The sequence below is a fragment of the Mastigoproctus giganteus genome, chromosome 7 (assembly GCF_048544385.1).
Source record: "Mastigoproctus giganteus isolate SK-2022 chromosome 7, ASM4854438v1, whole genome shotgun sequence".
NCBI classification, from domain to species: domain Eukaryota; kingdom Metazoa; phylum Arthropoda; class Arachnida; order Uropygi; family Thelyphonidae; genus Mastigoproctus; species Mastigoproctus giganteus.
The window spans coordinates 75,009,797-75,023,310 of record NC_143581.1 but is presented as its reverse complement, the minus strand read 5'-3'; the positions used below and the strand labels follow the sequence as shown (position 1 = coordinate 75,023,310).

The following is a 13,514-nucleotide window of genomic DNA, read 5'->3' as shown; positions in this document are numbered from 1 at the left end:
GAATTAGAATAAAGAAATAAAAAATTAGAGTGATTGGTCAAGAAAAGAGAAGGGAGAGGGAGGGGCAAAATGAGAAACGCGGAGAAAGAAGGGACGGAGCAATTGAGAGGAGAAAATGGAAGTGATGTGAAGGTGTGGGGAGAAAGGTTTTGTTTTGTTTGTGTGTTTGGGAATTTTTTAGGTGCATTGGCTTCAATAGCCATAGTGCGCCAAAAGATTTTGGAGAGGAGTGAGAAAAGGGCCGGAACAGTTCAGTGGGTAATTAGAAATAAAAGTGATCGGGAAGGTTAAGAAAGAAAATGTTATGAGACGTGCAAGTGTTTAGGTGTAAAGTGTGGAGAAGCGATCCTAGTTGCTAGAAAGTGAGAAGAAAGTCTAAATGGATGGTCAGAGGAATGTTCCAGAAGCAGGAGCCTTGTTTTGTTGAGAGAACCAGCAAAGAATGCAATTCATAACCTACCCGACTTCCCTAAACGAAGGATCCAAGAGCGACTCCAGAGATGTACGCCTAGCAGACGAGTAAACCAAAACCCTGGAGGGCAGCCGCGTAGAAGCGTAGGAAAGACCAAATGTGAAGGATCGCCAACTGGAGGAAAGAGAAAGGCAGAGAAAGGTAAGTCCCCTAGTATTGATTGTTTAGAAACTGAAGTATGAATAGGACTGATAGACTTAATTGCACCTAGAGATTGCAGTGAGTTAGGTAGCGTTGTAGAAATAACTAACTGAAATAGAAAAACAAAAGTGGAGAAACTTGTTAAGAAAACGGAGAGTGATGAGACAGAAATGTGTCATCTTTCTATAAATCAAAAGCTTGTTAGAACGAAGGTTTTGAAATTCTTTGTTTACAGAAAAGGAATCTTAGGTAAAATGTAGGATTTATGTTCTAGGTTTATGTTCTTAGGGTTATGTAATATATATGTACATGTAGGGACGACTCAGTGGTATACAGGGTGTTTCAGTTAAACGTTTCAGAACTTCTAAGAGGGGTAGGGTACATCCTGACAAGTCGAAATCATATAGCAATGTGGGGTCGGAAATGCTTTCCTGAAGCGGTGTTGTACACAGAAGCACCATAAAGAAAAGAGACCGTAAGTGAGAAATCGTTTTAATAATACATGAAAAGAAGCAAAAGGTACATGGATTAAAGTAAGTGTTCGAAGTTTCTTCCACGGGCTAAAATGCACGCCTCACATCTCCGACGCATGGACATCCGAACATTCTGGAATACTCCAGGCGAATTTCTTCGGCAGCTACTGCGATTCTTGCAACCAGCTCCTCAGCATTGTCAACAGGGGTGTCATAAACTAGCGATTTCATATGACCCCAGAAATAAAAATCAAGACATGATAGGTCGGGTGACCGAGCAGGCCAACGCACGGGACCACCAGGTCCGATCCACTGTTGACCAAATGTGACATCCAGGTAGTTACGAACATCTCCGCTATGGGCAGGGGCTCCATCGTGTTGGAACCACATTGTCTGTTGCGTCGATGCAGAAATCTGTTCATCTCTCACAAGTTGTGGCAATACTTGCTGCAGAAAGATCAAGTAGATAGGTCCGGTTAGACGACACGGTAACAGGTAAGGTCCGATGAGGTGATCTCCCATAATACCGGCCCATACATTGACCGAAAATCGAATCTGTGCTGCACGACGTCGTATTGCATGCGGGTTCTCGACCGCCCAGATATGGTCGTTATGCGTGTTGAAAATTCCTTCCCTTGTGAAGGAATTTTCACGGTCATATGAAATCGCTAGTTTATGACACCCTGTTGACAATGCTGAGGAGCTGGTTGCAAGAATCGCAGTAGCTGCCGAAGAAATTCGCCTGGAGTATTCCAGAATGTTCGGATGTCCATGCGTCGGAGATGTGAGGCGTGCATTGTAGCCCGTGGAAGAAACTTCGAACACTTACTTTAATCCATGTACCTTTTGCTTCTTTTCATGTATTATTAAAACGATTTCTCACTTACGGTCTCTTTTCTTTATGGTGCTTCTGTGTACAACACCGCTTCAGGAAAGCATTTCCGACCCCACATTGCTATATGATTTCGACTTGTCAGGATGTACCCTACCCCTCTTAGAAGTTCTGAAACGTTTAACTGAAACACCCTGTATAGCGCTCCTAGGCCACATTGACTGATGGTGAGAAGATTTTCATTTTTTGTAATGATTAAGTTTACCAATTTGCGCCAAATTTAAGGGGGCATTGGCATCCCTAGGCCAGTGTCTACTCGGCCTTACTCTAAAGCCGGCCCTGTGTACATGTTTAATTCACTCTTACATAATGCAAGTGCATGGTTTGTAGAGAGAGAGAGAGAGAGAGAGAGAGAGAGAAAGAGAGAGAGAGAGAGAGAGATGTCAGAGTATGTGAGGATTGTATGCTCAGGTGGTCGAAAAGAATATATAAAGGGAATACATGTATACATAAGTGCTCATTAAATTATGTATAGCAGTATATACAGAGGAGCAATGGTTTTGAGCTAGGAAAATAGGAGTCAGTGAGACAGATAGAATTAATGTTCGTAGTTTAGCCTGAGAAAGTCAATAAAATAACAAAGGTTATGTATATTAACTTACATGTATATATGTGTGTTGAAGAATTTAAGAGATACAGGAGTTATATTTTCTTTACTTGAAGTAGCGATTTATGGACAGATGTTTTGAGAAGGAAGCGGTAAATATATTTGTACATTTCATTTAAAGGTGTTGTAAACTATGCATGTAAATTTTGGTATTGAAAATAAATCTCTGCTATGGTTACAATCCTGAATATGTCTTTATTCAAGAGAATTGAGAATTATATTGGTTTGGGAAAATAAAAGAAAATCTCATAATTGAGAATCTTCTGATACAAGAAAAGGTTAAAGATAAAATAGTTGAGAATCAGTAGCATTAGCATTAGCATTAGTAGAGGCATTTGATGCAAGAAAGCAAGCTTATGCAGCATCAGCCAAAAAAAAAAAAAAAAAAAACCACTTCCACTTCACCCCTCTGTTCGTTCAAAATACCTGTCCAGCTGAGCCTTAAACTTATTTAGGCTATCAACCTCCACCACAAGGGATGGAAGTCTGTTCCACCAACCAACCACCCGCTGGCTAAAGGCAAATTTCCGCACGTCTATCCTACATCTGTCTTTCCTCAATTTGAATTTATGCCCTCTCAGGTGATTTTTCTGAACTAGAGGAAGAATCCCATCAGCATTGAGCATGCTTAAACCTTTCAAGGCTTTATACACCTCTATCAGATCACCTCGCTGGTGCCTAGTCTCCAGACACTGTAATTTGCAAAACTTAAGCCTTTCTTCGTAAGAGCACCCCCTTTGTTCCATTCACTAATCTTGTTGCCCTTCTCTGTACTCGTTCCAGCAGCTCAACATCCTTCTTGAAATGAGGTCTCCAGACCTGTATACAGTACTCTAGGTGTGGCCTGACCATCGCCTTATACAATGGAATAATCACATCCTTATCCCTGCTGGAAAAATTCCTGTATATCATTGACAATACTCCATGAGCTACTCTTGCAGCCCGTCTGCACTGCTCAGAGAACTTCATATCTGCCTGCACAACCACCCCCAAGTCCCTTTCATTCTCTACCACTGTCAGTGTAGTACCACAGAGTTGATAGGTTGCTCTGGGGTTGCTGTTTCCCATGTGTAGTACCTTACATTTATCAATGTTAAACTTCATTTGCCACCTCTCAGCCCATCTGCTCAACCTTTCCAGATCCTGTTGCAGCAGCATAGTGTCAGTAGTGTCCTTGACAACCCTGCCAACCTTTGTATCGTCTGCAAACTTGGACATTAAGCCCGATATACCATCATCAATATCATTTATAAATACAGAAAACAATAATGGACCCAACACTGAGCCCTGAGGGACTCCACTAATAACATTAGTCCACGATGAGCAGTGTCCATTGATTACCACTCTCTGTCTTCTCCCCCTCAACCACCCCTTTATCCATAGCAGCAATTTGCCTCCAATGTCACACGGCTCCAATTTGTGTAGCAGTCTTCCATGTGCAACAGTATCAAAAGCCTTTCTAAGATCCAAGTATATAATATCAAAGTTATTCCCTGCATCCAGTTCTTTTGTGACTGCATCATAGTATCCAATCAAGTTGGTCAGGCAAGACTTCCCCTTAACAAAACCATGCTGTGTCTGAGCTATAACTGAAGTCTTGTCTAAATGATCCTGCAGTGCTTCTTTAACCAGTGCCTCCATTAATTTTCCTGGAACAGAAGTTAAACTCACAGGTCTATAATTACTTGTGTTGCCCTTTGATCCTCCTTTGTGAATTGGGGTCACATTTGCACATTTCCAGTCTATGGGTACCTCCCCTGAGTCCAAGGAAGCTCTCATAATTATGGCCGACCGGGCTAGCCGAGTGGGTAAAGTACCTGCCCGGCAACCCAAAGGTCGCGGGTTCGATTCCCGCCTCGGGCTTGGATCAAAGTACTGCAAAAACCTTGGGAGGTGCAATATGGCCACAGAAGCCGATGCGCCAACAACTACCAAATCAAAAAAAAAAAAAAAAAAAATCTCATAATTATGGCTAAGGGTTTGCTTACTTCCTTTGCTGCCTCCTTTAATATAACTGGATAGATCCCATCCACCCCGGGTGCCTTTCTTGTGTTTATCTTCAACAGTTTCTCCTCCACTTTACTCCCAGTTATTTCAAGATTCTGTAGCTTACTGCTAGAGTTGAATACACCTCTGGCATTCCCCTCGCTGAATAACTCCTCATGTGTGAATGTCGATGCAAAATATTCATTTAGTTTGTTAGCTACCTGAGCAGGATCATCAACAGTTGACCCATCAATATCAAGTGGACCAATCTGATTCATCCCCTTCCTTCTAGAGTTTACATAAGTAAAGAAATCTTTGCTGTTTTTCTTTGCATCCCTTGCCAAGGATTTCTCGTAATCTGCCTTCGCCTGCCTAACCTCCTTTGTAATTTGGTTGCATATCAACTTGTATCTATCATAGGCTTCTGTGTCACGTGTTAATTTGTATGTATCCCATGCATTTTTCTTCTCTGCCATATGCCTCATTAGTTCATCTGACATCCATTTTGGCCTAAACCTTGAACAATATTTCTTAGTTGGTATGTAAAGCCTAGTTACTTCCAAGATAAGTTCTTTGAATGCTTCCCATTTTGAATTTGCTGTTGGTAACATCATCAGTTGGTCCCACTGTATAGAATTTAAATACTGTCTCAGTCCATCGTAGTCGCCTTTACGGAAGCAATAACCCTTCCCTTTACCCCTAATGGTAGTTACCTCTTTGAGTAAATCCCACTTCAGCACACTGTGATCACTGCCACCTAGTGGTTCATTTATCTGCAGATTCTTAATGCATGAAGAATCACTGCTGATAATCAAATCAAGAGTATTACTCCCTCTAGTTGCCTCCCGAACATGCTGATGTAGAAAACAGTCATCCAATAAATCCACAAAAGTCCTGCTAGTGTGTGAGTAACCAGCCCCCAAATTCCAGTCAATATCTGGGAAATTAAAATCTCCCATTATAAGACACTCTGATTTACTGGCCCACTCTATTTCCCTGTACAGTTCCTTATTATACTCATCAGAGTCATTAGGCCTATAGCACACTCCTACTCTCAATTTTGATCTCAAATGCTTATGTCACACCAAACTGACTCAACACTGCACTGTCCGGCGATGTCGACTGGCTTCACTTCCTTGGTTTTTATGTGTTTCTTAACTAATAACATAACCCCTCCTCCCTTCCTATCCTGTCTATCCTTTCTGTAGACGTTGTACTCCCCAAATTGCAGTTCTGCATCCCTTATATCTGTGTGACACCACGTCTCTGATATCCCAACAATATCTGCCTTCAATGTTTTGAGCAATACCTCAAATTCATCAAATTTATTTACTAAACTCCTAGCATTGGTGTACACGCAAGTATACCTGCACCTGTTTCTATTCTTAGCTGCCGTAACACAACCCATGTGTTTACTTGTACCGCAATGGCTCCCAGCAGTCTCTGAAATACCATGCATCTTGTTTTTCAGGCTTCTGCTCATTCTAACAGAAGCAGTGCAAGAATCTCTTTCACCTCTGCCAGTGGCTACTGTCAATCTATTGGTCTTTGTCTCCCCCCCAAGCTAGCAGTTTTCCGACCCACCTAACACTGCCTCGATAGCATCAGCAAATATTCTTGCACCCTTTCTATTTAAGTGTATCTCATCCCTGTAGAAGCAATCTCTCCTGTTAACAAGTACAGTCCAGGCTGAAAAATATTCTACCCCTTGAGCCTTGCACAATCTTTCCAGGGCCGAATTGATCGACAAGGCTCTCATCATATACTCCCTCCTATCGTGTCTGGGCAGAATTGCAGACACTTTCAAATTCAACCCTAATTCTCGGCTTTTGTTCAACAGTGACCTGTACTTGTTAAGTAATTCTGCCGGTCTCCTACTCTTAATATTATTAGTGCCAACGTGTACAACTATATCACCTTTTGTACCCTTAAAAGGTAATATTCGCTCTACAACGTCATCAACCTTTGCCCCTGGCAGACATACCCTGGTCCTGTTCCACCTATCTTTTTTACAAAGCATGTTCCCCGTTTCCCTGACAATAGAGTCACCAACAACTACTAGTTTCTTCGGGACCAGCGCATTCTGCCTTAGGGGTTGTCTCTGTGTCACGTGATGCCCAAGTGCAAGCTCTGGCGTTGATGTGGGCAGCTGAGAGCTTGATGGGCCCCTCAATTTAGTTTCTTCGAGGGCATCCACCCTGTCCTTCAAGCTCTCATATAGGCCCACAAGAACGCCGAGTTGTTGCCTGATATCGATACACTCCTTGCATCGCGCACACACAAAGACATCCCCCTTGGCAGTATCATGTCCCGTACCCGATTGCTCTGCAAACATCAAGCAAACAGTGCATTTTATAAGGCTGTGAGTCAGAGGACAACTGCCCCCCTCAGTTCTGCTCTGAGCCACAGCACTTCCATTAGCTTGAGTCCTTTGCTTTGCTGCTCTGGTCTGAGTCATGATTCTATTAATTTATTAATTAATTATGTTGTGTTATTAATTATATTACGTTTGTAATCTAAGTCGTTATATGTATTTATTTAAACGTACAATTTAACTGCTAACGAAGTTCAACTAACGCTATCTAGTACGGTATATAACCTACGGCAGTATTTCTCAAAGTGTGTGCCGCAAAATTTTCCAAGTGTGCCGCGAAATTTAGAAATTTCTTCTTCTATGACTACGTAGGTGTGCCGCGAAATTTTTCTTCTTCGGAAATTGTGCCACGAGAGTAAAAAGATTGAGAAACACTGACCTACGGTATATCTAGTACGGTATCACAATGGCGGGAAAGTTACTAACGGTAACGGTAGTTACGAACACGTGGAAACCCTTACCGATACTTTTACAAGGCCGAGTAAAGAATAAATACACCAAATTAATCAAAAAATCACAAAATAATGTTATACTACTAAATTTAAATCAAAAGTTTTAGAAAAACAATAATTTCAAATCAATAAATAAGAAAAATCCACTTAGCGGCTTTGAACATAATTTCAACTACTAGTTGAAATTATGTTCAAAAATTTCTAATATAATTTCAACTACTAGTTGAAATTATGTTAGAAATTATTCTAACATAACTTCAACTAATAGTTGAAATTAGAAATTATGAAATTATTGCTGGAGAAACACTCATTCCATTTGTCCTAATTACTTGCTGTATGATTCCTTGCATTTTAAAGGTAGTACTGTACATATGTCTGCTCTGACATGCCTTGTCGGAGAATTTCTAACCTGCAATTGACACTTAGCTTTTTATCTCTTTTAGTCAAAAATCTCTTTACCACCCTCTACCATATTCACCTAAAATATTTTGATTTTCTTTGGTGCTTGATTTTCTCTAGTTCAACTTTTCTAACAAAGAAGTAATTTTCCACAGTGAGTTTAATGGTATTAATTCCAACTGTTTCCAATTTTCTATTTTTCAATTATATCATTTTTCCAGCTAGTAGATATGTTGAAAATTTTGCTCTTGCTAATGACCTTACACAACTTGTTAAATGTACTTACTATAATATCAGACAGTTCTGAATCACATGTATCTAACATTCCTGATCATGTCCTTGCCAAATAACCCATCAAAGCATGAAATTAACATTATCTGTCCTCCAGATTGATACCCGATATCACAATTTAGTGGTCTCTTTCAGGGCTACTAAAATTAAAATTTGGAAGCAATCATGTCCAGGGCAGAAAAATGAATGGGGTATCGATGACTTTTTTGTAGCGGAGCAGCAAAAAAATTAATAAGAATTACTGGGGACCTTTTAACGAAGTAATGAGTGGTAGTACTTTTCAGTCATCATCCAGAAGCGTGAAAGACTTGACACAATTCTGGGCTCTTCTCCAATAAGCCTGTTGTTTGGAATTATAACAGTACAAAATGGGATGATCTATGTGATTCTATTCTAATTTAACATTTTGATTTTGAATTGTGTTAAATTGATTATTTAATTATTTATATTTTACTTTAATGTACCGGTAAAGTTGTCGATTTTTTCGTTTTTTCCGTTTTAATTTCTGGAGGGTTTCATACGGAAGTGTTCTACATTACTATATTGAGGTAAACTCCTCTTATTAATTTACTAATAATTCTACGTGATCATATTTCTATGAGTTTCCTTGAAGGGGCTACTTTTAAAAATCTCCCAATCATAATACTTTCTCAAGCTAGTCACTGAATTGTTCTAGTAGGGATGACATCAAGGTTCAAGAAACCATACTTTATCAAGTAAACACGGTTTTGATTAGTTTATTAGTATTAGTAGTGACAAATACTAATACTAATAGTTAGTAGTGACACATGATGTGAGGAAGCAAGCTTACACAATATCAACTTCCACGACAAGGGACGGAAGTCCGTTCCACCAACCAACCACCCGCCGGCCAAAGGCAAACTTCCACACGTCCAGCCCACATCCGCCCCTCCTCAATTCGCATCCATGCATTATCAGGGGACCACTCTGAGCAAGAGGAAGAATCCCACCAGCACCGAGCACGCTCAAACCACTCAAGGCCCCACACACCTCTATCAGACCACCCCGCCGGCGCCCAGTCTCCAGACACTGCAACCTGCAAAACTCAAGCCCCTCCCCGCAAGAGCACCCCCCCCGCTCCACTCACCAATCCCGCCGCCCCCCCTGCACCCGCCCCAGCACCTCCACATCCCCCCCGAAATGAGGCCCCCAGACCCGCAGCTTGTGGGCTTTGGAGGAGTGAGACACCAGTTGTTCTCGTTTGAAAAATTATAACAACTACCTAATTGGGTTCCAAAGTACAAGGGTATATATATATATATATATTTATATAGTTATATAAATAAATAAATAAATAAGATAAAACAGAAAACCCCAGTTCTCACAGTAGATTAACAATATTTAATCTATTTTTTAATTGAAATTGATTTAAGGAAACTTAAATTTTACTATTCAATATAATTTAAGGAAATAATAATTATCATTATTTACAAAATGCATATGCTATATAAAGTTATTGCAATTCATTAATTAAAAAAAAACTACTTTACATAATTATGTTTAAATTAGTTACTGAAGTCTTCTCCTCCTCCTCCTCAGGTTGCCATTTGGGGAAAGCGCGGAACGTTTAATGTTTATTATAAATGATATAAAATAATAATGCAAATAACATACGACGTCACTATATGAGAGGCGCCGTATTCATACAAGCCTCAGGCGCGAAAACGGCTTAGTTCGATCTTGTTTGTGTATATTCGTAATATCTAATATAAGCTATCAGAAATCATTATCATTAAAGATTTAAAAAGAGAGACATATTTATTTACTTACCTATATAGAATGTTGTCAAAAGAATAGGTGAACTGATGCATTGATCAATAATTACTTTTTTCACCACTACCAAAGGCATTAATTTAGGAAATATTCGATCCAAAAACCGATACCAGTAGAATAATATTGGTGCAAAACAAGAGCTACCGATAATACAAAATCGTCCGACAGACGGCCAGTCGTAGGTTTTTTCAGACTTTTCAAACTTCTTTAAAATGGTTTGTTGGCTGAATTCTGCCCCACCATACATCGTTCCGAACCATACCATATTTGATATGAGAGGCTTTGTTCGGAAAGCATATTTTAATATACTTAGTACCGAATTCATAATTATTTATATCACTACATACTTTGCCATTTTTAAACATTAGAAATGTCAAAACAGATGGCACTGTTGTCCCACATCCAAGGCTGATGGAACATGTTATCTCAATGAATATAACGCAGCTCTGACGTAACAGCTATCATTTCGCTTTGCTTCAATGATTTCCTTCCGGTATTTTTTTTTTTTTACATATCAGTGACTGAGAAAGTATGCGAAATACTCTTAGAGCGCTCAAAATGTAAGGCCGATTACGAAAATTTTATTAATGCAATGCTACAATGCTCAACAAAATTAACAGAGCACGTAGTAAACGTGATATTACTCGTGCAGCTTGCGATGAAACAGGACAAAATTTGATATGGTGTATTCTATATAAAATTTGGTATTCTATGGTGAACCTTAGAATAATGATGAAATGAGGAGACAACGAGAAACTTCGGACTGGATAAGGGACATTTATAGGGATTGTATAAGAATTACCAAAAAGGTCATATTACAGAATTCGATACAAGATGCTTGAAATATGGTCACATGACATCAGTATGGTGTATGATCCCCTCCAACGGCTAAATAGGCCTGACATCGGTGAACTATGCTCCATATAGTAATAGTAATAGTATTCGCCATATATTTAAAAGAAGCCACAAGCTTTTCTTCACTGGTAAAAAGAAAAACCTAAGTAGATAAGAAAATGCAAATTATTATATTAGGGCCAGCGTAATTTCTTACCTATACCTGTATATGTATTATGTCTGTAAATTGCGTTTGTTCTCTGGTCGATTTGCCTGTTTTACTGGACGAAAAGAACCCAATTTCTGGAAACAAAACCCTGCTATCTACGCACGAGACCGACACTGAGTGAAATATAGCCCATTAAAGTTCCTCGCATCATCGACGGGATTCGAACCCGGACCTTTTCCACCCGGTATCGGGAGAACGGTAATGATACCGTTGTGCTACACCGCGCAGACTACCTCCTTATGGAGGTAATTATTAAGTTGACCTTTGAATTAGTTCAAACTGTCAGCCGCTACCTACGAGGCCAACTTGTTCCAGCAATAAACGACTCGTTGGCTAAAAGAAAACTTTCTACAATCTAAGTACTGTATTGCCATTAGTAGAGGCATAACCCCAGAGGCTCTCTCTCTCTCTCTCTCTCTCTCTCTCTCTCTCTCTCTCTCTCTCTCTCTCTCAGGGTAACTCGAGAATTTTTTTTTTTTTTTTTGTCTGGTGCAGCATAAGCCTTAGGCTTCCTTGCACCAAGTAGCTAATAATAATAATAATAATAATAATAATAATAATCCCCGAGACTGAAGGATTCATGCTGGCCATCCAAGACCAGGAAATCAACAGCAGAAACTATAGAAAATACATCGCAAAGGCGCCCGGAATATCAGATGACACATGTCGACGATACCACCTGGCCTCAGAAACGATCCAACGCATCACCGCGGGGTGCAAGGTAATTACCCAGACTGGGTACACTCATAGACACGACCAGGTAGCCAGGATAATACATCAGAAGCTAGCGAGGAACTACCAGTTAACCAAAGAAAGTGTACCATACCAGTACGAACCCCAGGCAGTACTACAGACCGGAACCGACAAGCTGTACTGGGACCGCGCCATAATAACGGATAAGACCATCCCGCACAACAGACCGGACATAACCCTTGTGGACAAGATGGAAAAGGCTACCTACCTGATTGACATAGCGGTGCCCAACACTAGCAACATGAGGAAAAAATTAGGAAGTACACGAACCTGAGACATGAGGTCAAGGAGACGTGGCATATGCAAGAAGTATCGACCATCCCGTTTATCGTGTCAACCACCGGTTTGGTGCCAAAGACTTTACATAGTAGCCTAGCAGCAAGAGGTCCCCCAGTGAACGCCAAGGAACTCCAGAAAGGCGCAATCCTGAACACCTGTAGGACAGTCAGAGAGTTCCTCGACCAACAGTAACACTAGACATTACAACCACCCTGTGTACTTGGTAGCAGTACCCGTCATGGAGTGGAGTCCCCAATCAGGGAGAAATAATATAAGAGCAACGATAATAATAATAATATGATGCAAGAAAGCAAGCTTATACAGCAGGAGCAAAAAAAAAAAAAAAAAAAAAAACCCTTCCTCTTTCATCCATCCATTCGCTCCAAAAGTTTGTCCAGTTCTTTCTTGAATTAATTTAAACCATCAACTTCCACAACGACGGATGGAAGTTTGTCCAAGTAATCAACCACCGGCTAGCTAAAGGAAAATTTCTGCAGATCTATTCTACAACTGTCTTTCCTCATTTGAATTTATACCCCTTAAGGTGCGTAATTTGAGAAAGAGGAAGAATTCCATCAGCATTGCGCTTGCTCAAACCATTCAAAGCCTTATACACCTCAATCAAAAAAAATTTAAATTATCATAATAGGCCACCCGAATATTTTTATTCATCTCCCGTGCACTGTGTATTATGTCCGTAAATTACCAGGGTTCTATGGTCGATTTGCTTGTTTTGCTGAACGAAAAACTCGAGTTTCTAGGGGAAAAAACAGCCACGGAGGGAAAAAAGCCCACAAAAGTTCCTTGCGTCATGAACGGGACTCGAACACGAGCCTTTTCAGCCTGGTGTGGGGAGGACGTTGACGATGCCGCTGTGCTACCAGTGCAGACATACACCTTAATCAAAAAAAAAAAAAAAAAAACTATTATTAGCATTAGTAGAGACATACGATGCAAGAAAGCAAGCTTATGCATTTTATGTTCAGCAAAAAAAAAAACCGTTCCATTTCATCCCTCCATTCGTTCCAAATTGCATGTCCATCTCAGCCTTAATTTTTTTAGACTATTAGCTTACACAACAAAAGATGTAAGCCTGTTCCACCAATCAATTACCCGTTGGCTAAAGCCAAATTTCCACACATGTATTCTACAACTATCTTTCGTCAATTTGAAACTGTGCTCCCTCAGATTCTTAGTCTGAGCAAGACGAAAAATCCCATCAGCATTCAGCTTGCTCAACCCATTCAAGGCCTTATACACCTGAGACCGACTAACTCAGCCACGTTGTGAAAAAGACCTCTAAAAATTCCTCCCGTCATCGATGGGAATCTTTTTTAATCGGAGATGCTCTCGTATTTATGGCTAAAGGTTTTCTTACCTCCTTTGTGCCTTTTTTAATATGATTGGATAGATCTCCTCCATCCATGTACCTTTTTTATGTTCAGCTTCAACAATTCCTCTTTCGGTTTAAGACGCTATTAAACAGATCAATAATGGCAAAGCACCAGGCATCGATTTCATAGAAGGCAAGTATGTGA

At 40.2% G+C, this 13,514-nt stretch overlaps 1 protein-coding gene across 3 annotated transcripts in view; it reads right to left on the bottom strand.

Moving 5' to 3' along the window:
- The window catches only part of LOC150083002 (mpv17-like protein), a 108,679-nt gene extending 98,406 nt beyond the window's left edge, over window positions 1-10,273 (bottom strand). For all 3 annotated transcript variants that reach the window (XR_016547148.1, XR_016547149.1, XM_090376973.1), the window contains exon 1: window positions 9,879-10,273. Coding sequence is in view for 1 of the 3 variants with exons in the window: in XM_090376973.1 (XP_090233099.1) it covers window positions 9,879-10,206 (328 nt within the window). In the remaining 2 variants the exon portion in view is untranslated. The remainder of the gene's footprint in view (window positions 1-9,878) is intronic.
- Between the last annotated feature and the right edge of the window lie 3,241 nt (window positions 10,274-13,514).